General features: G+C 42.9%; 1 protein-coding gene across 4 annotated transcripts in view; it reads left to right on the top strand.

Moving 5' to 3' along the window:
* CPQ (carboxypeptidase Q) overlaps positions 1 to 27,176 on the top strand; it is a 182,979-nt gene that overhangs the window by 114,124 nt on the left and 41,679 nt on the right. For all 4 annotated transcript variants that reach the window (XM_079984743.1, XM_079984742.1, XM_079984744.1 and 1 more), the window contains 2 exons: positions 996 to 1,107; positions 22,172 to 22,263. In XM_079984743.1, the coding sequence (XP_079840869.1) occupies positions 996 to 1,107; positions 22,172 to 22,263 (204 nt within the window). The remainder of the gene's footprint in view (positions 1 to 995; positions 1,108 to 22,171; positions 22,264 to 27,176) is intronic.

A 27,176-nucleotide genomic window follows, 5' to 3' on the forward strand; every position in this document is an offset into this window, starting at 1 on the left:
GTAGCTTCAAGAACACTGTCCAACCATCTCGTCCTCTGTCGTCCCCTTCTCCTTGTGCCCTCCATCTTTCCCAACATCAGGGTCTTTTCCAGGGAGTCTTCTCTTCTCATGAGGTGGCCAAAGTATTGGAGCCTCAGCTTCACGATCTGTCCTTCCAGTGAGCACTCAGGGCTGATTTCCTTCAGAATGGAGAGGTTTGTTCTTCTTGCAATCCATGGGACTCTCAAGAGTCTCCTCCAACACCATAATTCAAAAGCATCAATTCTTCGGCGATCAGCTTTCTTTATGGTCCAGCTCTCACTTCCATACATCACTACTGGGAAAACCATAGTTTTAACTATACAGACCTTTGTCGGCAAGGTGATGTCTCTGCTATGATATTAGTGCATCATATTATAACAGTCTAAGGCAGCCTTCCCTGACCTGGTGCTCTCTGGATGCTTTGGACTACAACTCCCATCATCCTAGGCTAGCATGGCTAATGGGCAAGGATAATGGGATCTGTATTCCAAAACATCTGGATGGGAGCCAGGTTGGGAAGAGGTTGATCTATGGCAGTATTTCCCAAAATTGGGTCTCCAGCTGTTTTTTGAACTACAATTCCTATTATCCCTGATCACTGGTCCTGCTAGCTAGGGATGATGAGAGTTGTAGTCCAAAAACAGCTGGAGACCCAAGTTTGGGAAACCCTGATCTATGGTATTTAAAGCCTAGCAACAAAGATTACTGACATAAGCTTGCAGTTGCATGTTGGAATGATCAGCCCAGCAACTTGACCATTTATACAAATAGAAAATCATCTTATATCACTTCCCATTGGGACAGAACTAATTGCAATGCCATCATTAGACTTAAGAACATATTTGTGCAGTCATGGTTCAAGCTACAGGAATTAAATCCTCTGAATGGGTAAAACGATTGAAGGGTCACTGGAGAGTATGATTGTCCCAGTACAGAACTTTTGTGTAATTATCCTTTCTGTGTTGTATTTTTAGGTTGTCCTGGTCAGTGGACATCTGGACAGCTGGGATGTAGGGCAAGGAGCCATGGATGACGGTGGTGGAGCATTTATATCATGGGAAGCATTATTGCTCATTAAAGATCTTGGTAAATATTTACCTTTTAAAAAATTATCTAACGAGTAAAGAATGACAACGCTGCTTAAAATAAGCAATAGCAAGTGCATTTTCCTGAATCCCTGGCCATTTGCAACACAAGTATTTCTCAGAGTTTCCCCTCCTAATAGTAGCAACATTGTGGCAAGACTTTCATATTTTTTCAGATATGTGATCTTACAGAGACTGAAGTCTCTTTGTGTCTTGAAAGCCAAAATAAGGAAACAGCTGTATTGACCGTAGTGTTGCTGTATTCATGAAAACACTATATGAGCCATATTGTATACACCTGAGATCTCTTTTATCTGGATCCATAATGTGGTCCATGGTGATGTCCATCACGATGCTCTACTCTGCTTTTATAGAATAAATCTATTTGTTTGTTATGTGCCACAGTTATATTCCTTGAAGGAACTCAGGGCCAAGTGCAGATGGTTGGCCAGTTTTATCATTACTGTGTGAGGTAGAATCAACTGAGAGAGTGCGCACTTTGTCCAAGACCACCCAACAAGATCTATGGTTAAGCAGGGATGTCAATCCACATATCCTCAACGCCAGCCCAATATTCTGTCCACTACAACATACTGGCTTCCATGCTTAGCAACAGTAGCATTCAAAGTTCAAAATAATCCTTATAAAGGCCCTATATGGCAGATCTGTATGACCCCCATTTTGCAGGGGCTGGAAAAAATGGCTTGCCTTTGGCTTGCAACTCCCACTCTTATTCCCTAGGATTAAATAGAGTGAGGGGGTGTTTTGTATGTAAATTAAAGCATCCATCCCATGCTTTCAGGTTTTTGTGGCCTCCCCAATTCACCCAACCCCAGTTGAAAGTGGCTAATCTTGACAAGTACAGTGGTACCTCAGGTTAAGTACTTAATTTGTTCCGGAGGTCCGTACTTAACCTGAAACTGTTCTTAACCTGAAGCACCACTTTAGCTAATGGGGCCTCCTGCTGCCGCTGCGCCGCCAGAGCACGATTTCTGTTCTCATCCTGAAGCAAAGTTCTTAACCTGAAGCACTATTTCTGGGTTAGCGGAGTCTGTAACCTGAAGCGTATGTAACCTGAGGTACCACTGTACCGACCATTGAGTGAGTTCACCTGCTTGGCCCTCTCCCCAGCACTAAATGAAAGAGGCCCCCAGATGAAACAATCACTTGCACATTTGCCCCTGAAAAGAGGAATTGCATCACCCAAAAGAGAGTAAGAAAAGGAACACTGATTTGCATAAAATTAGCATGTGATAATTCAGATACATAAATTCCAAATTTAGACATAGTTGCTATAATTTAAATATATACAGGACATCTCACCATAGTGGGAAAGACTGTAACTGAGAGACTTGTGTGCCTCCTCAGATTGCTGTCCAAGTGGTAACCCTTTACAGTTCTTTATGCTGGACTTGGCCTAGACAACTCTTCTCTGACAGCCTTCCAAACTGAGGATCTTGAGCATCTTCTAATCCTGCATGGGGTGCCTGCCAAGTCAGAAGTGTCATTTGATGTGGTGCATGGTAGCACACGGGGTTCCGTCTCTCACTTATTAGGTCCCCCAAAGTATTGAGTAGCCTAGAAGTCTCTTGGGCAGAGTCAAAGCATTGCTTTGAACCATGTAAGCTTTCTATGAAAAATAGGAAGGTGTTTCGAGACCTCTGTGATATCACGGAGACCTCTGAGTCATCCTCTCATTTACTTCTGGTAAGAAAATCTGTGGCAAAATCAATTCAGTTAAAGGCAGCCCCGCTTTCAGGCTCCCCTCCCCTTTCCATCCCCTTTCCCATCCCATTAGTTATCCCCTCTCTCAGTGCTGAGAAGAAAGCAGAGTCTTCTGCTCAGTTGCTAGAGCTTCTGCAATATCCACTCTTCTGCCTGGGTGGCTGGACCCTTCCTTGCCAATGTGCATGAAGGCAAAAAGTGATGATCATCCCTCACCCCCTTGAGCAGCTCAGTTGAGGATACATCCCCTAAGGATGAAGAGACTGACCGTTCCTGAAGTGAAATATTGTTTGAAAATAACCCTACAGAAGATGCTACGCTACAATGAGTTAAGCACCATATGGAATCTTGGGGACTCAGCTGTTTATTCAGCTTCAGTCTCAAGGGAAACGTATTCGCAGTTCAGTCTCGTCTATTGCTTATTTTTTCCATACCATAAAAGGACTCCATAACAATTTATCTGAAGAAATTTGTGAAGTTACTCATCTTGTTTTTAAGGAGCTCAGCCACAAGTCTCTTCCTTCCTCCTGATTTTGGTCACATCACAGCTTCTTTATATAGTAAGTCGTGCTCATCAGGATCACTTTGCATAATGTCATACATTCCATAAGCCAAATATATATACAGTGTAGGGGGCACTCTATTGTCCCTTACCCGGGAAACTTAAGAAGCTGACTTACCCTAGGCCACACTGTTTCTCCATCCATTGGGGGGAGGGGCTTTTCTTGAGGGTCTTTCCTTTCGCCCCTGACTCTTTCCTGATTTTCCTTTCCTGATTCTTTAGCTGGAGATGCTGAGGTTTTTATTTATTTATCAAAAGATTTGTGTACTACTAGGGCTCATCCACACTTCCACTGATCTCATGCCTAGGCAGAATGAGTCCTAGCAGTTTTCTGCTTCTCCCACACTTTCTAGGCTCAGGTCTATGTAGTTTTGCCTTTGGCACTCCACTTTATCCCGGAAAACCCACCCTTTAGTGATAAATCAGAACAAACTGCAATCCGTAGAAAACCTGAATGCCATTTGTTTCAATTCCACGCAAAAGAGTGGGTTTCGCTGGGGGAAAGAGATGAGGCAAACAGAGGTGTGGATAAAGCCATACTGAAAGATGTTTTCTAGGTGTTTAAATGTTAAAACAAAAGGTGCCTGCTGAATCGCTATTAGCAGAGCGTTCCACCATACTGGGCCAACAACACTACAGGCTCAGTTTCTTGATCCTATCAGATGAGTCTTGCCAACTTGGAGAATGACCAGTGGTTGAGCTGGGATATAAGGGCTTAGGTGGTCCCTAAGGAGTGGCTCTGAAATATGAGAGACCCCATCAGCATTTGGCATTCTGTTGGCTCTTGAGGACACAGCTGTTTAGGCAAGCATTTCCCTGAATTTGAACTTACTGATCTAATTGTTTTGATTGCTTTTTAAACTGTTTTAATTGCTATGCTTTTTAACTTGTTTTATTGTCTTATTTTAATTCTGGATATTTTAATGCTTTTATGGAATTATTTTATTGTGTACTTTAGCTACGTAATGATTGTATAATTGATTGTATACTTGTAAACCTCTTAGAAGCTTATTTGGGCATGTAGGAAGTATATAAATTAATTGATGGTGATGATAATGATGATTTTCATACCATACCAGTAAGATCACAAAAACTGTCGTGGCAGCATAGATGCTAAGAAAATAATCCACTGGAAGTTCTTTTGCACAGTAAACCATAGCAGAGGCACCATTCTGAGGGAGAATGGGCAATGTTGCATGTGTGATGTTGTGCACGAGATTGGGTGTGTGACATCAGGACATCAGGAGGAGCCATGCGGTGGAATTAAACATGGCGGCAGCGTGGCTTCAATGGCCACCAGCTCCTCCTCCTTTTACCACCACAGGCAAGGGGCTGCTTCCTCGCTCCTTCCCCTCTGTGGCAGGAAGAGGAGGAGAAGGAGCCAGCCATTGAAACCATGCTGTGATGGGCTCCTTGCTTGGCCTCCGCTGCCGTCTTTGAATATTGGGGGGCTCCCCCTCCCAAAAATATTGGGGGGGGGGAGAAAGGGCTTGGCCTCTAGGAGTTGGCACTCCAGTCCATGAGAAATGATTGGCTAGTGGTTTGCTTCAACAGGCGCACAAAGTTGACTAAAAAGAGGGTAGTTGTGTATTCTGGGATTACAGAGTTCTACAAGATAAATAGTTAGATTTTGAAAGCTAAAGTTAATGAACACACAAACTAAATCCTCTTTGCTGAGGTATGAATACAATGCCTAATCTGAATATGTACTGGAGCATTAAATGTCAATACTAATGAATCAATGGAGGACGGCATGTGAATTCAATGAATATCCCAAAAGGAGACAATTGAATTTGACAATCAAAAGAATTGCTGGAGAAATACAGTCAAATTCATTAATGATTTCCATTTCTGCACCCATCGACTCTCATTGTATCCCAAATGCTGAAAAGTGTTCCAGCCTTAGATATATGTCCCAGAAGATTGAACTGCTCTTCTAATTTTCACTAGTTGCAATATTGGTGATATCTGCTAAAGCAGATGAAGAGTGGGCGTATTTTTAAAAAACACACACATGTCTTAGTTCATACTAAAAATGAATACCTTTTAACAGCTTTAAATTAACAAAACCTCCCTTTGAATTATACGCCATATTTTTAACGTGCACATTATATTATTTAATATAATGCATTTTGCTGGCTATTTTGACTAACATATTCATTTTTACACATGTGTTTACCTATTGCATGCAGTTTTGCCAACATTGCTTGGTTGGGGGACTTCGTTGGAAAATTCAGATGCATGCAAATTTCAAAAGACGGATGTGTTTCAGTTCTCTATTTTTTGGGAGGGTGGGGGGAGTGTGACTTCAATAAATTTGGCTTTAAGCGTGAACTGAAGCGAATTTCTTCCTGACCCTTGTGGCAACTACATTATAGCTTTCTTGCTATTTTAAAAGTTTCCCAGATAGTGCTAACTATTTAGACTTGAAAACTCCTAATGACAGGACATGATTGTTTCTAGGTCAGGCTCTGCTGTACAGCAAACTATCTATTGCTCTCACTGTTTCGTCTCTCTCTTTTTTTCTTTTCTTTTTTTGCCTTCCTGCTGTGTTCGCCCTATTCTTGTTCCTAAATCTATTTGCTTTGAATACTCCTTGTAAGCGATTCAAGGCAGGCACCTATACTTAGCACCATTTCTCTTCTCTTCCAATTATGCACCAGCCTAGTCAGCTGCTATTGCATCCTCTTTTCTGTAGCCTATTTTCCCCCTGTGGACCATAGGGACCACCCTGTGCTTTCTGGTATATAATCCAGAAATTAACCAATAGGCAGAAGACGAACCACTACTTTATTCTAGCCAAAAGCTGCCTCAGCTATAATTGCTAGAAAAATCTTCAGTGCTTTACTGATTATTTACACTGTGAGATCAGAAAGCACCCCAAGTCTGCTTTTTGGAACACTGTGCCCTGAATTTGATTGCGGCAGAATTTGAGCATGTTACATCTTAACCAAATATCTACTGGCATTCGGAGTACATTCCCTTCTGCCACCGATATTATTTTTTGCCTAAATTCTTAAATCAATGAGGTTTTATGTTAATTATTTGCAGAGAAGGGGTGGCCAGGGAGAGGGAGGGGAGACAAATCTTATGGAATAGGGAATGAAGATATGTTATGTCTTTCAGTATACACTATGTAGTCCTCTGATATTATGGTAAAATCCCTGCTTCTGGTTCTGCCAGATGGGTTTTAAAACAGTACACACCTCATTTAATTCAATTTACTTCTTAATTGATAGTGTTATGAGTTGAGGGGTGCAAGACGCCCTAAATTCTGGATCAAGCTAGTGTTAGAATTTAATTAAGGCTTGTGTGTTAAAACTGGTTGCTAGAGCCATGTGTGTATTTGAGCCCGTGTGTGGCACTTCTAGCCCTCTGGAATTATGTGTCAAAAGCTAATTAGGCCAAGCTGGTGCTTCTTGTGATGGGTCCAAAGCTAATTAAGACAGGACTAGCCTCTTTCATAAGCCGATAGCCTGGGAGTAATGAGCGATCAGGACAACAAAGAATCAAGGGCAAATGCAAAAGAGTGGGTTCCCTCCCTCAACTGAGAGTTACTTTGAAAGACAATGCCAGTCGTTAGGTTAGGGTTTAGGATTACAGTTAGGCATTATGCAGCAGAAACAGTAAGCACTGGGCTGGAGAGAAAATGAGAGCAATTTTTGAGAACAATGGTTGGGGTTTGCTTAAGTCCGAGGCTGCTGTGGCTATGGGAAAAGTCAGAACCTCTTGCGATGTTAATGCTGTGAACCGTTCCACCATAGGCTCAGGCTGTATAGATGTATAAATAAACCATATATCATAAAGACACCACAGTCTCCGTTGTGCCTCATTCCAAAGGAAACATGAACCCAGGGTCAGTGCCTATAATCTCACCCTGCTCAGAGACTGGGGTGGCATGTATTTCCACAGAAACGACAAAACATACAACAGAAACCTTATCGTTGCCGCCTTAGAACAATTCAAAATAAAACTAAAGACAAACCATTAACAAGATTAAAGAATCCCTTTGAGATGTAATACTAAGAGACTATATCAAGATGATAACAGCAAACAGCAACAAATCAGAGTGACATTTCTCTAAGTTGCAGTGTGTCATTAAATTTATTTATTTATTTGTTTGTTGTTGTTGTTAATTGCTCGACAATTGTAATATTTTTGGTAAACTCGCTAGCTAACCTGTGCCGTATGTTGAACGCTTGTAGTACAGAAAAAGCCTCCAGGAACTATTCAAGAATTGCAAGATGCCAGCAAACAAAGGAAAGGAAGAAATGGAATTTATAGGTAATGGTGCAGCATGGACACCATTATCAAACACGGAATAGCCAGCTCATTTTAGCGTTAATGAAAATGACTTGTTTATCACCACCCCACCCCAGAGCATGCATGTGAAAGGTTATATAAGAATGATTCCCAGCAAATAGGCCAGATGTGCTTGGGACTGCTAATTGCTCAGTCCTCAGAGACGAAACAGTTTTGCTTTTCCTTGGATATGAAAGCGAGGTGGAAAATATACAAGACACCAGTCTCCCTTCTGTGTTCAAGTCACTATAGGGGTTTCCCCTCCCTTTGCCCTCATTCCAACCACATTACTTCTGCTGCCTGAGTCCAGGCATAAGTTCCTTTGACCACCGTCTTTTTGAGTTGTTGGTAGACCATCATGGGGGTGGGCAGAAGAAAGCACCCTTTGAATTTGGGTTGCAATGTCTGTGGCTGAAAAGCTCTTAATTACTGAGATCATGAGGTCCCTCGCCGCTTATTCTGGGAGGAGGGCAATGCCAACTAACTACAGGGCCAGTCTTCTGAAGGCCAGAGCAAATGCCCTGGCATGAGGAATCAGTCTTGGGGGGGTCCTGCAGATCCCTGCTTCTTGTGTTGGAGAGCTGTGTGTTTAATTCATTGAGGTTGTTTGGGAAACTAGACATCTTTCAGAGCTCAAGTTGGCCACTGGCACTGTTGCTTCCTCACCCAAAAGGTCACCTGTGTGGTGAGCGAGTCCTTTTGGAAATAGCCAAGGCAGTGCTGAATGCCTCCTGTGCAAAAGTCAGCAGCCTAGGGGTTTTCTTTTATTTCTTATTCAAACTACATTCCTTGTGCTGCCTGCAGCCAGGTGGGTGTTCCTTTCCCTTTACCACCCTTGCTTTGGGAACAGGTCAGAAGAAACCATGCTTTGAATCTGGGCTGTGCTTCCAATTCCTTAATTACAGAGATGGGATATTTACTTCCAAGGGTGGCTGTGAAAGAGATTAATAGCTACTGGACAGATAGTATATTTAAAGACCCATTTCTTGGTGACTAGGTCAATGGAGACTATCCAAACATATCGTAGTGCATCCTTAGTTTTAGTGTATACAGAATAGTTATAGGGTGAGTATGACTTCAGGACGCGGGTGGCACTGTGGGTTAAACCACAGAGCCTAGGACTTGCCGATCAGAGGGTCGGTGATTCGAATCCCCACAATGGAGTGAGCTCCCGTTGCTCATTCCCTGCTCCTGCCAACCTAGCAGTTTGAAAGCACGTCAAAGTGCAAGTAGATAATTAGGTACCGCTCCGGCGGGAAGGTAAACGGCGTTTTTGTGCACTGCTCTGGTTCTCCAGAAGTGGCTTAGTCATGCTGGCTACATGACCCAGAAGCTGTACGCCGGCTCCCTCAGCCAATAAAGCGAGATGAGCGCCGCAACCCCAGAGTCAGTCATGCCTGGACCCCTTTACCTTTTATGACTTTTGTTAAGGATGCAGTTTATCATTGATTTGGGCCTCCAGAATTTCTTTTGCTTCTCTTCAGATGTCAATGTTTTGTACTCTACTGTTTTGATTCAGCTAGTGGCAGACTGGAGACACTTTCTTTTTGCATTAGAGGAGGGCCCTACTGGGCTAGGGCAAAGGCCCATCAAGTCCAGGAACCTGTTATCACAGTGGCAACCATGTGCCTATGGGAAGCCCTCAAGCTGGATCTGGGCACAGCAATACTCTCCTCACCTCTGATTGCCAGCAATTGGTATTCAGAGACACACTGCTTCTGACCGAGATCCCTGAGTTCCCCAGTCATAATTTGGATGGGAACAAAATTTCTTAAATGTTAGGCTTGGGACTATATGGTTTGTGTCTTTTGTGGCCACAAGTTATAGGAAAGGTGCTAAGAGGCAACATAGCTGAGATGATGGGTTCCTGATTGGGAGGGAAGCACAGGGCATTAGAGATAGGGATATTGGACTGTGAATCAGATCAGGGGAACCTTCCACAGACCTATTTTGAACCACAACTCCCACCAGCCCAAGCAACCTGGTGGGCTGATGGGAAGCGTGATCCGAAACATCTGGAAGGTCCCAGGTTGGGGAATGTTGCTCTACTCACAATTGCAGCCTCCTATTTCTGCTTTTGGTTTAAAGGTGGGTGAAGCATAAGGAAAGCATGTCAGTACCTCTCAGCTAGTTTTGATCCAGATCCCATTTGGAGTTATTTCCATGAAAATGTAGTTTCTTGCAGTTCTTGGGAAATGGTTACATTGGCATTAATGCTTCCAGTGGACAAAGATCAGAGATAACAGTTTCCCCCTTGAAAACAGAGAACCCAGATGCACCCAAACAGGCCATGGAATATGCTCTTTTTGCTGTTTCCATAGTAACTGAAATGAAAGATGGCTCCTGTGACCGAGAAGTGTCTGTTCAGACTGTTGTCCCATTTTTTCCTCATCCAACTGGTATATATCCACAAACCTGTCAAAGCAGTCATGCAATCAAACATGAAGAACTTCAGTAACTAGTTCCCTGTAGGGTATAAAGAAGTAATGTCTATATGGTGGTATCCAGTTTTTCAATTACTGGAACTATAAAAGGATTGTAAGAGGAAGCCCCTGTAAACAATTTCAGAGCTAATTCTGCTAGCGAACCTCATTTGTAAATGAAGACTTTGTCAAATTAAATTGAAAGCAGGTAGTAATTATGAAGCGCTCTCTGTACTCTAATAATTTAGAACTTTAGGATAGTGTAACTATCTAGTTTCCTCTTATAACAAGTTGAAAGAGAGAGAAACCCTTCCCATTAAGTGACATCGAGTCAGAAAATTGAAAGTCACCTGTTATACCAAATGAGCCCCGAACAAGTTGTAACCTACTGAGCAAAACTCCATTCACAATTCCACCAACACCTCTTGCAGTCACAAAGAGATCAATTGCATCTTGCAGTTGTAGGCATATAGAATAGATAAGAACAGGAGATTACATTGAAAGCATTTGTATATCACCCTGATAAATCTACACATGTCTATTTTGCCATGTGTATATGCTGTGGGAATCTAATGCACGGCCAAACAGATTTCACTGCATGGAAAGTACATGCAGATTTTCTATAGGATGTGATATCCATGCCAGAAAATGTTGCACATACAGGAGCCCTAAGAAGGTCCCAAGACTTTGGCCAGTTATATGGCTTGGGCTCACGTCTTAGGATCTTGGCTATTAGGGGAACAGTATGCACAGATGAGGACGCAGGTAGCGCTGTGGGTTAAAGCCTCAGCGCCTAGGACTTGCCGATCGAAAGGTCGGCGGTTTGAATCCCTGCGGCGGGGTGCGCTCCCGCTGCTCGGTCCCAGCGCCTGCCAACCTAGCAGTTCGAAAGCACCTCCGGATGCAAGTAGATAAATAGGGACCGCTTACCAGCGGGAAGGTAAACGGCGTTTCCGTGTGCGGCTCTGGCTCACTAGAGCAGCGATGTCACGCTGGCCACGTGACCCGGAAGTGTCTCCGGACAGCGCTGGCCCCTGGCCTCTTAAGTGAGATGGGCGCACAACCCCAGAGTCTGTCAAGACTGGCCCGTACGGGCAGGGGTACCTTTACCTTTACCTTTATGCACAGATGACTTATTTTCCTGTTTTGGTTCTTCCATGCAGCCACTTCATTGGAAAGATAGTCAAGACCTCCATTTTGGATGTTATGAAGGACAGGAAATAGGAAGTATGAATCACGTGTGCTTCCTATCATCTCTCCTCTTGAAGCTCGAAAACATATGCATTTGTAGTCACTGCACATGCTTTCATCATATTAGTTGGGAGATGTCTCACAGTGAAATTGGGCCTAGATTTACCACCATCAAAATAAAGATTATCAGTTATGGCTTGGTGCTGTTGAATTTCAAGTTCTTCACAAAGCTGTGCACCACCAGAATGCATGGGCCTATTGAGAATGAGTCGTTACAGCAATTTTATATGGGATTATTATATCTGAATGGAATGGGATGAAAATTGTTAAGATTTTGAAACACAGAAAAAATGTAGAAGAACGAAGACTCAAATCTAGCACGCTGGGAGGCCAGTTTGATAAAATCATATAATTTGACATATGAATAATTGGCATTAATAATTGTATTACTTGGATAAAATTGGTATTTTAGCCAATTAATGAGGCTGATAGTGGAACGGTATTGGAAAATCAATAAAAACATATTAAGAGAGAAAGAGAGAGAGAGAGAATGAGTCCTCTGCCTTCTCTTTGCAGTCGGTTTATTGTAAATTAATATTATATCGTTAGAATGTGCCATGCATCCTGGGGACAGACAAGTCCCATGTCATTGAGATGGGGAGAAAATGACAAGGGTTATAAACCCAGTATTCAATCTCTTTACTTCACTTGGAAAAACACAGAAGCAAAATGTCAATGGCATGGCTTGGTTGAGTTCAAAGGCCAAAACATATTTTATGATTCTCTGTCAATGAGATTGAGGGGACATGACGTCTTTCTGGTCTGGAACACTCTCCTTTTGCATCTGTGGACTCTAAATAACCCAGGGCTGGGAATGAGCAGGAAAGCAATCAATCTGTTTTTATAAAGAAAGGAATTATATAGAACAGCAGTGGCCAACTCCTAGGGGTGGGCATAATGCACAGTGTCAGAAGCTCCAGAGAAGGGACCATTACTTAGTGGTAAAGCATATGCCTTGCATGTAGAAGGTCCCTGGCTCAAAGCCAGCCATCCTTAGTCTTTTTTTAAAAAACCAGATTAGGTGGCACCCGATTGGAAAGACTTCTGCCTGAGATCTTGAGGAACTGCTGTCAGTCATAAGATGAAGCCAAGCTCTCCTCACTGTGATGTTCCCTTTTTCTTCCACAATAGTCTCCTGGGGCCAGCTCTAGTTTGAGATCCTCTGGAAGGTCTCATCTTCCTAGTGGGATTATCTGGCAGTGGGTTGCAGTCCTCAGAGCAAGAAGGAGCTTCTGGCTGCCATTTTAAGCTCCTGCACAATGTATCATTGCTCTAGGATGTTGCGGGAAATAAAAATGGCATCTAGACCTAGCCACTCACACAATGGGGAGCCCAGGGCAGGCATTAGTGGTGAACTCTGCTAGAATTGCAGCAGCTGTCCAAGGATGCCGGCCCTGCATTGTCCCCATGGGTCCAGTGGCAGGAAAAAAATTGTGTCAGAGTCTGAATGCTGCCTGTGAGATGCCACTGCTATAGAAGGATGATGACAGCAGACAGAAAAGAATAATTACTGCTGCAAAGAGCTAAAGCCTAGTACATATGATTTGCATGGGTTCTTTTAGCTGATTCCCTCCCCACCCACCCACACTTGTGGTAGCACTCTCATAATGTCAGATGTGACTTTCTGGCCTTTTCACCACATTAAAACTTTCTACAAGCACAGCAGGGAGCAACCTCAGCACACACTGAAGAGGGGGAAATCGCTGACAATAGCACAGTAGTCATGTGTCTCAGCCTTGAGGTGGCTGCACTAGAGGTTTTGGGTGTGTGTTTTAGCTGACTTGGAAACCAAGCAAGCAACGTTCAGGAAACTGACATAAGTTTGCTTTGTTTGCAATCTAAACCTTAGGTTAGTTTTCCTGGAAAAAAGGCACATCCTGGAAAAGAGCCGGGATGTGATGCTATCACAGAAAGGATGTTGTCTAGATAGTGGAGGAGGTTACTCTTAGGGTGTTTAGCATTGGGAGTTCAGCAAATGATATGATTAGTATTTGCACTCATACATTTTGACAGGCCATCATTGAGTTTCATCACACCTTAGGTCAGAATGGAAGCATCAGTAACTTGGGGTGCATGTCTTAAAGATGAGGTGAGCATTGTGATCACTGAGTTCTTCTCCACTTCAGGTTTTGTTGTGGGGTATAGAAGGTCTTGAATGCCACACCGCTTCTTTTGCATGTGCTTTTTCTGGAGTCATTGGAGCTTTTTCTCACCAGAGTTTGGTGTACCAGCCCAGATTCTGTAATGTGAATAGTTTCTGTTTCTCCTCAGGGATATCGCGGAGTGGGCAGTGGGGTCCGGAGGGAGCACACTCCCCACCAGCAGGCAGTCACAGTCTGCCTGCACGCGTGACCCTGGGGTGCAGGGCACATTCCCCCCCCCCCCAGACAAGCCACAGCTATCTGTACATCGTTCCCTCTGTCTGACCTTTTGCGGTCTCAGCAGTCTGCGGTGTCCTGTCTGTAACCTTTGTCCCTGAGACCTTTTGTCTCCGTCATACACTGTGCAAGGGGAAAATGACGCTGTGGAAACAGGTGCCAAAATAACTTTGTACCACCCCAAGATCTCGGGACGGAAGATGTGTAAAGGTCACAGGCCAAAATGTATTTGCCTGGCTTGCATATTTGTCTCAATAAAAGGAGGCTCCACAGGCCTAGCGAGCAGCTCGCTTCAGCTCACCTGTGCGCAGCTCACTGATGATCACCCCCAGTCTTGTGTCTTCACTTCACACTACTTGTCCACTAACTCAGTCATGGTGGATAATGAAAAGTACTGGATGACATCAGAATGCTGCATCTCCAATCAGAATTGAACATGTGTTGATGTCACTGAGGGCAATGTAAATAAATCAGCAAACTTTTTTCTTGAGAAGTGCTGCAACATTTCTGAAAAGGGGAAAACTGTGAATAATTTTAGTCTGGCTCCAATGCTATTTTAGATCATTTTTTTTTAAAAAAAATGCATTACCAGCTCTGCAGATCCTACAACCTTAGGTGAAAATTCAGTGACCTGGTTGCTCATCAGTATGCCGCTGGTGTGAATCTGCCCCTTTCAAAAGTACCTATGCAACCTTCACTTTTTGACATCCTTCTCTAAAGAGAGTTCTCCCTAGAACATTATCATTTTGACATTTGTTCCTTCTTTTCTCCATTTCATAGCTCAGCTATTACCTCAGCTCAGATTACTCACAGATGCACTTCTAATCCTTGTCCAGCCTTGTGTCTGTTACTGTATATTTCATCTTTAATTGGCCTATTACTTCACTAAAGGGAAGATGTCCAACACTGAACTTTTTTGTGCTTGTTGCCTCTTAGCACACCTCCTTTCCCCTTTATCTGTTATGTTCTCTGTCGGATTTATCTTTGAAATTGTAACCGGAATCACCTGAGCCCTCGGCCTTTTGAGATCTCTCCATCTTCTCAGTGCCCTTTCCCCTCCACATAATGCTTATCAAACAGAATTTCTTCTTCATCCCTAATAGTAATTTCTTTTTTTACTGTGGGTTCCTGCTCCTGAAAATCAAAGTACATCTCATGCCATACCACCTTTCTTGTGGCCTCCACTGACAAGCCAGTTCAAGACTCCATGTCCTGACAAAAAAGCCCTGCCAGAACCTACTGATTACTTGGGAGCCCTGCTGTTGTTGTTCCTATTCCTAGTTATGAGCTCCTACCTGTTCATTTGTCCTTCCTCTTTCTCTGGCACAAATCTCAACCATCAGACAGAGAGGGCTGCTGAGCCGCTCTTGTGCATCCTCATTCATTTACTCTCTACCTCATTGTGGGATGGCAGTAGGGACAGACAGATCAGTCTATTTCAAGTCAGCTTCACATGTGTTAGGAGGTCCTAAATTCAATTTCTGGCATCTCCAGGTAGTGATAGGCATGTCCCTAGTCTGAAATTATACCAGTCAGTGTTGACAGTATTGAACTAGATGAACCAATGGTCTGACTCAGGGCTTGTCTAGAAAGTCTAGAAAGCACAGGGCTGAAAAGTTTTCTCTTTGCCCTGCCACTTTCCCCAGGAAAACCCGTTCTTTAGTGCGGAATTGGAGCAAATGTCAATCAGAGGAAAACTTCAGGTTTTCCTGGGGGAAAGCAGCAGAGCAAACTGAAGTCTGGGTGAACCCTTAGCGTAAGAAAATTCCCTGTTTATTCATCATCATCATAAATTTTATTTATACCCTGCCCTCCCCGGCCAAAACCAGGCTCAGAGCAGCTAACATCAAACATATGACACATTACCATAAAATCAAGCAATCAGTTAAAATACATCTTAAAATCAAATCAGAATCAAAGTGAAACCCAATCAGATGGCAACCCTCAAAGTAGGAATGAGGACATTAAATGCTCATAAGTATTCCATTTTGTTTCTGTACCAATCAGCACATCTTTTAAAACAGCATGCGATGATTTATATTTTTTATGTATCTATTTTTTTCACAGAGCGTACACTATTGTATGCAATTTTCCCTAAAAATGTGATTCTTTTTACCCATTTTAGCCTAAAATGCACATTTTTTACACACCTGTGTTATATTTATGAACCAAAAACTGAATTACAAAATTCAGAAAATGTGAAAAGTGAGGAATAACTGCATTCTGATTAGCATGTTTGTCTAGGAAGTGCAGGCTAATGTGGGCCAAATGAAGTCCTCAGACAGTTGGAACACTTCCCATACTGCTGCAGTGCAGCAGATCTTCTTTTTTCTCCCTGACAGTGGATAGTCTGCCTAGCCACGCCACACCTTCCAGTTTCCCAGCCTCTGCTCCCACAGTCCACCTCCTTACCATCCGTGTTTCTAGGGAGAGAGTATGGGAAACAGGCAGTCAATCCTAGTGAGTAGTAGTAGCTGCCACCTACTTATCATGTGGGAGGAGTCAGTGCATGGTGGTAGTGGCCAGCTAAGCCCCTCCCTCTAACCTGGAGTTAGCACTAAGCTGCTGTTAAGACACTAGTTTTTATTTCAGCTCCTTGGTCTTAAGTCAAGCCATTGGTCCATCTAGCTCATCATTGTCTACACCAATGTCTGCCAACTTGGTGCTCAGTTGTCCTCGCTAGGGCTGATGGGATTTGTAGTCCGAACTATCGTAAGGGGCACCATATCTACACTAACCAACAGCAGTGCCACAGGCTTTCAGCCAGAGGTCTTCTTTTTTAACTTAGAGATGCCAGAGATTGAGATCTTCTGCATGCAAAGTAAGTCCCTTCCACTGAGCTACAGCCCTTCAAAATTCATTGTTTTATACCAGGGTAGGCAATCTACATGACATAGATTGCACAGGCTCAGATATTGTCATTTACTGGCTCATCCATAGACTGGTTGTTTTGGAGAAGAAGATAATTTTATGAAGAGAGAAGCTTAATGGGGCCAGTAAAGCCCTAAACGGCCTCGGCCCAGTATACCTGAAGAAGTGTCTCCACCCCCATCGTTCAGCCCAGACACTGAGGTCCAGCTTCGAGGGCCTTCTGGCGGTTCCCTCATTGAGAGAAGTGAGGTTACAGGGAACCAGATAGAGGGCCTTCTCGGTAGTGGCGCCCGCCCTATGGAACGCCCTCCCATCAGATGTCAAGGAAATAAGCAGCTATCTTATCTTTAAAAGACATCTGAAGGCAGCCCTGTTTAGGGAAGTTTTTAATATTTAATGTTGTATTGTTTCTAACACTTGATTGGGAGCCGCCCAGAGTGGCTGGGGAAGAAATAAAATATTATTATTATTATTATTATACAGGAGCAGACCCTTGGTATTGCATTGCCTGTGCTTCACTTAATGCACATTTAAATAGATCACAAAAAATGATTCAATGCTGTCATGGTTCTGAATCCAGTAGATGGTTCTGGGCACTCTGGTATAGTTATTGTTTTGAAATCATTTCACACATTGGATCTAAGCCCCACCCCCACCCCCTATTTCGAGGATTTAGCTTTCTAGTACCTGAAACAAGATGAGGATAGAGGCAGGTCCCTACGCCCTTCTAGTAAAATTCTTCTTGGGACTCCATTGAACTTGATGGATCAGGGCTGGGGAATCTGTGGCCCTTTGCGTGCTGTTGGCCTGCAACTTCCATCAGCCCCAGATAACAGGCCCAATGGTCAGCAACATCTGGGTTTCCCTCTCTTGCCCTAGACTGTAGAAAAAAATGGATTAAAATGCTGTAAGGAAACAAACCATTGTTGCTCAATTGATTTGAATGGAGTGATTCCTCACTAGGTCAAATTACACAATGAATTGAAACGCCATTGTATTACTTTTTAAAAAATGCAGACCATGGTGGGAAAGCAAATTCAGTACCTTGTTTTATTTATAGAAAACGGCGCTGAGCCATGCTTGGGATTGTATCTTAGTCATGCATTTGACACATGAGTCTACGGCTGCTGTAATGAAATATGCAGCTAAATCTGTAGCCATTGTGCATGTTTTCTGTATCCAAGTTATAGATAGTCTGTTGTATTGTCATTGGGTGCTGTTTAAAAGGTGTTGAGTAAGTTTCCACTCAGACTGTTAAATACTGGTGGCATTCAGGGAATCTCTTATGCCTCGTGAAATCAGATCTTCCCCCTTCCCTTCCCCTGGAATGGAAAAGCTGGGAGGCGATGCCAAAAATGAATAAGCAACCATAATGAAACATGTCATACACATCCTGCTTGTATTATATTTCAGCTCCGCAAAAAAAGTAATATATTCTTTAAAAATCTAAAGTAATTCACTTTGCTAAACCTCTCAATCCAATATCAGTGCAACAGTTACTTTCATGACATATGTAACTTGCATCTCCATTTAAAATCCCAACCAGCTAAAGAGGAAAGTCATGTGGATTTTGAAAGACCTTGTTCAATACACTGCTTGCTTATTATAGCTTACAGATTTGAAGCTACAACTATTCAGGCAGGAGTTTTGTTTTTAATTTTACTTTCCATTTTGCATGAAAAGTGGGTTCATAAGGAGTGCTGGTGTTTCTCCTCTCAAGTACAGTGGTGCCTCGGGATACGAACGGGATCCATTCTGGAGCCCTGTTTGCATCCTGAAGCGAATGCAACCCGCGTCCACGTGTCTGTGCAGGTCGCGTTTTGCCGCTTCCGCGCATGCGCGTGACGTCATTTTGACTGTGCATGCGCCTGTGGTGAAACCCAGAAGTAACACGCTCCATTACGTCCGGGTCGCCGCAGAGCGCAACCCAAAAATACTTAACTTGAAGCACATTTATCCCGAGGTATGACTGTAGATTTATGCAGAAGAAGTTGATCCACAATACCCAATGAAAGAGTCAATTTCCGTGCCCAAAATTTATCAATGGGTGCCGCTGGCTACAGAGTGCCTGCTCAAGCCAGAAGGTTTCTAATAGATTGCAATTCATTTTAAGACTCCACCTTCACAACCCCCTTTTAAGCAGAAGGCGGAATGCCAGTGTGTTGTAGTGGTTAAGAGCGGTAGACTCATAATCTGGTCAACCGGGTTCGCATCCCCGCTCCTCCACACGCAGCTGCTGGGTGACCTTGGGCTAGTCACACTTCTCTGAAGTCTCTCAGCCTCACTCACCTCACAGAGTGTTTGTTATGGGGAAGGAGGGGAAAGGAGAATGTTAGCCGCTTTGGGTAGTGATAAAGCGGGATATCAAATCCAAACTCCTCTTCTTCTACTCTTCTTAAAGTGCCACTTTTGCAAGCAAAGAAAGCTACATACCACAGGGATCCTCTAGTATGGCAGGTGGACAGACATCACCTTTCCAGGATTGGCTTTGTTTACCACTAGAACACCAAGGTTCGCTAACCAAAGCCTGGTTCAAGTCATGGCTATGGGGGTGGAGCCAGATATGAGGCATGGTTTGGGGGCACAGCCAGATACCTCTTGCACCCCATGCAACTTGGGTTAACTTGCATATTCTAAAGCAAATCTGCACCTGAGTTACTGCAGACCAGGCATTCCAACACAAAACTCTTTAAGTGACCAGTCCGAGGCAACTGATTAATTTTCCTATATTGAGGCACAGAACAGTGGAGCTTGAGAACTAAGAAATTTGCAGAGCAAGCAGTCTAGACATCCCTGAGAATGCCTTGCCTCACGAACATGACATGAGCACCACAGCGTGCTTTGCGCTAGGGTTCCTCAGCAACTGACATTCAGAAGCACACCACCTCTGATCCAGGAGATAACATATAGCCACTGTGATGGGAAGCTATTGATAGCCTTCTTCTCCATAAATATGTCTAACCCCCTTCTAAAGACACCCAGGTTGGGAGCCACCAACATATCTTGTGGTAGCAAATTCATTTGGTTAATGCATGGTGTAATAAGTACTTTCAGAACAGACAACAGCATTCAGCTTCCTTGATGACTCTGATTCTAGTAGTATGAGAAAGGGATAAAAACGTCTTTCTTCACACCATGCATAATTTCCTACATCTCTATCAATGTGCCCCCTTACTCGAAACCCCACCTTGCAGTGCATTATGCAGCGCATCATTTGGTGCCAGATGCCCAAGAAGGTGGAAAATCATTTTCCAGCCCTGTCACATATTTTTTTTGCACCCATTTATATATACACATACATATTATACAATCTAATCCCTCCCTGGCATTTAGTGCCTATTATCAGTAATCCCCCTAGTTCTTCTGAAACATGCTGCCCCCATTTGCTGAGCCAAACTTGCACTATTTTGCATCTAAAATGTTACCAACATCCAGTGCATCTTATGGCCAGTAACCCAAAAAGCACAGAATTTTAGGCTTCTCTGCAGACTTTTAAAAGATCACACAAAAACTAAACACCTGACCTGAGGCTGACCAGAGACCACATGTGATGGCTTTAATGTGACTACTGTTTTTATTATCTTAATATGACATCATTGGCCATCTGGCTGGTTTGAAAGGGAAAGGAAGCTCTAATCCTGTGCTGTAATAGTAACTAAGAAGCGCACGAGTAAATCTCTTGGATATATTTTTTACGTTTTGCTCTTGAAACTAACAGACCCGTTTTGCTTGTAGTCATAAAATGCTATTTTTGTAGCTCTGTGCCTCCCAGTTTATCTTGCTACATTACACACCCATTGTAATATTTTGCATGATTTTGGTTCAGTTTATCCACTTATTTTTGGTTTGCACCTTTGATGCACAACACACACAAAGTAGCCTTCACTAACCAGGTACCTTCCAGATGTTTTGAACTACAGTTCCCATCAGCCCCAGCAAGCATGGCCGATGGTCAAGGATGATGGGAAATGTAGTACAGAGCATCTAGAGGACACCGGGTTGGCACAGACTGAAATAAAGCAACCCGTGATTATGGACCGCTAGGCTATACTGTACTCACTTACCTGGAAGTAATACCCATTGAACTCTTTAACTTAAATTGCACAGAAGATGTAGGAGACGGCTTAGATAAAGAAAATGCCTATATGTACATAGTTTTCAAATGGACTTTCCTAGTTAATGTTAAAGGTCATAACAGTGCATTGGTTCAAACCACAGTTTACCATTATGTGGATGAACTTCAGGATAATGGACCTGGGAGTGCAGGGAGAGGTACAAACAACCAAACGTAGGAAACAGCCTCATTGTCGGGATCTCCGCTCAGCCAAGCTGCTAAAGCTCATCTTCCTCCAAGTCCTTCGGAATCACCCTCCCGATGAATAATTAACGACCTGAGCCTCTGATAAGGCTCCAAGGCACGTTCCCCCATTCAGCAGAGAATCCAGCACAGGGAAGTGATGAGATTTATGGCTACATCACTATGCTTTATTTCTTTCTACGCAGACAACAAAGAAATATACATCCTCTCTCTATGAAAGCAGAGAGCAACCAAACAAAGTAACAAAGGAAACAGGAAACCAGTACGTCACATCCGTCTCTAGCCTCCCATTAGACTTCCAATAGCCTGGACTGTCTCTGGAATATAAACAGAGCCTTGTGACTCTAAGCAGCTGCTCAGTGGCAAACAGAAACTAACACTCATAACATATGAGACCCTTTGGTCCATCTAGCTCAGTATTGTCTACACTGACTGCCAGCAGTTCTCCAGGGCTCCAAGCAGGGTTCTCTCCCGGTCCTACCTGGAGATACCAGTGATAGAATCATAGAATCATAGAAACCTGGACCTTCTGCATGCCAGCAAAACTGCCCAACCTTGGTTCTGTAGATGCCCTACTCTTGAGCTACAGCCCTTCTCTATGCACTATCGAAAAGGAAAGAGAAAAGGGTGGTAACTGAAAGACATGCGGCAGTGAAGGGTCGCAGATACGAAGATGCTGACCTGTGGCGATGTGGACATAGGAACGTAGAGCATAGGAAACATCTAGGAAGCTGGGATGCTGCCTTACACCAAGTCCATCTAGGCTGACTGAGAATGGCTCTCCCAGCCCTGCCTAGAGATGAACCAGGGTCTTCCTGCATATAGCACATGTGCTGCAGCCCCTGTCCTGTGGAGAAGAGAGTGTGTGTGCTACAGGGTGCAAAGACATCGGACAAACAGACAGAGAGGTTCAGAGAGACCTGTGGGGTGCAGACAGAGGGAAGCGGGATGCAGAAGGGAAAGGGTGGTTAACAGGAAATGCATTTGAAAGAAAACATTTACAATAATGACCAAAGTGCTTCTCTTCTCCTCCTCACATACTCATGCAGCCCTCTTGTGGTAATAAAAATGCAAAAGTGGCCCTCATCTCAGATGTGATGCGAGTGGTCCACTCCTAGTTTAGGGTTACTCCATAAAGGCTTAGAAGAAGAAGCTCATTCAAATTCAAATAGAGCTTTTTAAAAAAAAAATTGTTCACTTAATTCCCCCTCTTTTTCTTTTTAAAAATAACTTAGGGCTCCGTCCCAAAAGAACTCTGCGTCTACTGCTTTGGACTGGAGAAGAACAAGGCGGAATAGGAGCTGAACAATACTACAAGATGCATAAAGTAAGCCGTTTGGTGGAGCAATATGTATTTCATGACAGTAGCCCTTCCTTTTGCAGTTTGATTTATTTAATTTCTTACTTCAAATGTATGGGATGAAGGGAAGCTATGAAATGGTTTTGGCCTAGAGACTAAGCCCAGTTTTTATGAGGGAAAATTAGGATCCCCATTAAGATGTAGGAAACAAACAAGACTTATCATCCGGATAAGCATCAGAAACAAACGCCACCATGCAAGAAGCTAGGGCACAGAGAGGGTTAGTTCAAATGTTTGCACTAAGCATAACTTAGATTCCAAACTGTTGTTTCATTTCAGACATATAGGCAAACCATGATTTGAGAAGTTCTTTTCCTTGCCTCCCCTGAGAATCCCTCCAGCAGCCTCCAAGGGTGGAACAACACCCCAAACCATAGTTTGGCCTTGCTGAATGGGGACTGATGGGGGCGGTGGCCCAGAAATACCCAGAGGGCACCAGTTGGGGGTGACTGACCTACATATTGCCAAGCTGCTAGCTTGATTTTCCACAAAGCAAAATTTAAAGCGAATTTAGAGTTTCCTCCACAAGATGAAACTTTAGAGGAATTTTGAAGAAAGCTAAAGCCCTTTCAGTTGAAGTAACATTTCCCAAGGAGGTTTTTCACATTCTTGTGTGTGATAGACCCTTCAGCAACAGTCACCCTTCTTCGCATCACTTGCAGTCACATCAACCTGTTTGTTCTTGATTTTAATTACAGGAGTGTACATTTTTATCAGCACTGCAGTAGATTGTGGGGGGGTGGGGAGAGGAGGTTAACCCTTTACTTTCCCACTCTGATCTTGATTAAAATCTCCACAGATTGAGGTCAAGCTTGGGGTGGGAGGAAGCTCCCATTAGCATCATGAGATCTTTTGTCCTTAGCTGAACTGCAACACCAGGGGAGGGGAGTATTCATTGAGATTGCAGTGGGGGAGGAAAGGGTTAAACCACCCCTCACTGTGCACTGCATTCCTGATATTTAAAAAAATCCCCCCTCTCTGGTTGCCTGCAATTAAATAAAGTAAAACCAATGATGTGGCTGCAAGTCATACAGGTAGAGTCAAATGTAGTTAGGCCCTTAGGATCATGATTTGTGAGGCTTTCCTACAACCTGCAGTAGAGTGCCTGCAGTTTTTTCAATTTACGTTGCTGACTCTCATATCTTTGTGCCTTGCAAGCTGGGGGGGTGTGACAATGTTTTCCTTTCATGGCTTACTACATGTCGAGTTGCGCATATGCTCTGCATTGGTCCCGCCTTGCAAAATCATTTTAAAAATATATTCCGCCATGACTAGATCTTATGGATATCATCAGTGGTTTTCAGAAATAATTGACTGTTTGTGATTTGGGCTGGAAGAAAAGAGGAGCAAAAGAGGTTATGGTATGTGCCTCATTTATTTTAACGGTGTACTTTATGACAAGAATTTGGACTCAGATCAAGAAGGAGGCTTCTACGACAGCTTCAGAATGTGATTTTTTTTGCCAGTTAGTGTTAGCCATATAGAATGAAACATGTTCAGAAAATCGTCGACGTTTTTTGTGGCGCCTTATAAATTTTAAACAATCCTTTTAAAATTAAAAATTAGGCTGAATGTAACATGCAACAGCATTTCCATGTTTTTTGCGGGATTTGTTTGCAATTGTCTCTTCAAATGATGGTATGAAATGAGGGATAACTTGATAAAATTGTCTCTGAGCCAATGTGATCATTGTATAAACATGTCATTGCTAACCTAGTTATGACTTCTTATAATTACGTCCTGAAAAATTAAGAAGTAAACTTTATGTAGAAGCCACCAATTGCAAACTGGATAGGCATATGTGTATGTATATACATATATGTTCATATATATGTCTGTGTTTATACACACACACACAAACAGAAACACGGGCATACACATGGAGGGTGGAATTGCCAGGTTCATCAATGGAGGAAGTGTGGCTGAACCATGAGGCTCCAGCAACCCCCCTGAATACTTTAACTCTGGGGGAAATGACTTACTTGAACCCCCATAGTGGTTAGAAGTCTAGTAATGGGTCTACATGTGTACACCAACCCATAGCAGTGGTTCACTAGCAACTTTCTCTTATGTGGTCCTGCTGAAATAAATATAATTGTGTTCACCTAGGCCAGAACTAAACACTGCAAACAAATTATTTGTATACAAGATTTTCTTCCCTTCCCTTCCCTTCCCTTCACCATAATGTCCTAGAGTAGCAATACTCTATACAATTATGAAAAAATAAAATCGATACAATTATAAGACAGGTAAAACCATTCCAAATGGAACCCGTTGTGTTTTTTACATGTGGAATAAAAATTAGAGAGATGTGGCGTTTTGAAGAAATGGCAAGGAGGAGATTAAACCTTTTCACCTTTTCTGTGCAACTCCCCTCCCTGTGGAGTTCTAAATTTAAGTTTATGAGTTAAATGAGTTTATTGGGGGAGGGGGAGAACCATGGGAAAAGCGGTAGGTCTGTGAAGGCGAAATATACACACACAACTTCAAACTGCCCCCTCTCGAAGCAGTTTTTCTCTAACAAGAAGATGACAGAGTTTTGTCACATCCATGCATGTATAATGCTTATTCTACCCTGGGTTTTCTCCCTCAGCATCACTTTCCAATATAGATTCATGCTCCCTTGCTTTGTGCTGCTGCTAATCTTATTTATTGAAAATCTTGACAGGGAAATGTTATAAATAATTCCATTTAATATTCTAAGCATGAAAGATTTATCTAAATAATAGAGGTGGGGGGTAGAAAAGAGACCCTGAGCATTACTGAATTATACCCAACTATTGTATACCATCTAGATGGGGGAAATTGTTTTTTGTGAGGATGGGAAGAAATCAGCAAGATAAAATGTGCTTTTGAAGCCTTCCCCCCCACCCATCCCTTTTCTATGCAACCTGTTCTGTCTGCTGTAATTGTATGTTTGGTATGTATCTATCGACAGGGAAGTCTAATTAGCATGAGGTGGCAAATATAAACTGATTAATACTGTAAATAATGCCTTTTTTGCACAAAAAACATCTTAACCTTTCGCAGAGTTGCCGCACACATTTGCAAGAAATGGATTGTGAAAATATGAACATCTCTTGTCGATAGTAATTATTCACAGACAAATATGATCCATCATTCAAACTTTCCATCTTTTAAGTTTTAAAGGTTACTTTTTAAAAGATGATTGGATAATTCATTTAAGAGGATGGGTTTATTATGCGACTGGCTGATTGCAAAGGAGAACATAATTAAACCTTTTCAATTAAGAGAATAATTATTAGCAAGAGGCAAATACGGTGACAAAACAGATATCCTCATAGTATTAATTTATACCACATGCATTCATAATCATAGAGCGCTGCTTTGGAGCACAGCAGAATAGTAATAGAATACATCCTTTGGTAACTGTCAGAAACACCATGAATATTGGAGGCCCTTTGGAAACATTGTAAGTGTCTGACATTTACAAAGTTCCATTGTCAAATAATCAATTTTATCCCTATTTTCCAAGGCAGGCTCATAACTGTCCAAAATAAGCCTCTTTATACAACCATGTTACTTTCCAAGACATCTCAAGAGCCACCAACTGCTCTTTTCAACAAATGGCCCCACATTAAATATGATTTGTGTCAGCTTTTGACAAGCAAGGCTAGGGCACATCTAAGACTGAGATAAAATGAATGCTTTCTTTGATGTTTTCTTTAGGAACTATACTAACAAATCAGTTCATTCAAATGCACCAATCAGCAACAGCAGCAACAATCATTGCAACAGATGTTTTCATACCCCATCCCCATCTATAGCAATATTGTTGTTGTTTAGTTGTTTAGTCGTGTCCGACTTCGTGACCCCATGGACCAGAGCACGCCAGGCACTCCTGTCTTCCACTGCCTCCCACAGTTTGGTCAGACTCATGTTTGTAGCTTAGAGAACAGTGTTCCACCATCTCACCCTCTGTCGTCCCCTTCTCCTTGTGCCCTCCATCTTTCCCAACATCAGGGTCTTTTCCAGGGAGTCAGAGAGATAGATAGATAGATGATAGATGATTAGATAGATAGATGATAGATAGATAGATAGATAGATAGATAGATAGATAGATGATAGATAGATATAGATATAGATAGATAGATAGATAGATAGATAGATAGATAGATAGATAGATATACTCAGATATGTTAATATTAAGAGGTGGAACCAAACCAAATGCCTACCCCACTCCTATGTGCAGTCTTAAATGGCTAGTTGTGTTGTGCAGCACTTTGCCATGTAGACATTCAGAAATACATGCTGCTATATGCCAAGGGACACAGGTGGCTCCATGGTCTAAACCACTGAGCCTCTTGGGCTTGCCGATCAGGTCAGCAGTTCAAATCCCTGCCATTGAGTGAGCTCCCATTGCTCTGTTCAGCTCCTGCCAACCTAGCAGTTTGAAAGCATGCCAGTGCAAGTAGATAAATAGGCACCGCTGCGGCAGGAGGTAAAGGGCGTTTCTGTGCGCTCTAGTTTCCGTCACGGTGTTCTGTTGCGCCAGAAGTGGTTCAGTCATGCTGGCCACATGACCCAGAAAAACTATCTGCGGACAAATGCCGGCTCACTTGGCCAGTAAAGTGAGATGAGTGCCGCAACCCCAGAGTCGTTCGCGACTGGACTTAACTGTCAGGGGTCCTTTATCTTTACCTTTAACCTTCCAGAGGTCCTTTACCTTTACCTTTACGCCAAGGTGAGCAGACAAACAGCAATTTGCAAACTGATACATGGGCCAGTACATCACAAGGAGTCCACTTTGTTTCATGTAGCAAACAAATATGATTTTCAGCTTGGGGGGGGACTAGTAAAAGCTAAAGGTAAAGGACCCCTGGACGGTTAAATCCAGTCAAAGGCCACTATGTGGTGTG

This window comes from Podarcis cretensis, assembly GCF_951804945.1.
Source record: "Podarcis cretensis genome assembly, chromosome: 7".
NCBI lineage: Eukaryota > Metazoa > Chordata > Lepidosauria > Squamata > Lacertidae > Podarcis > Podarcis cretensis.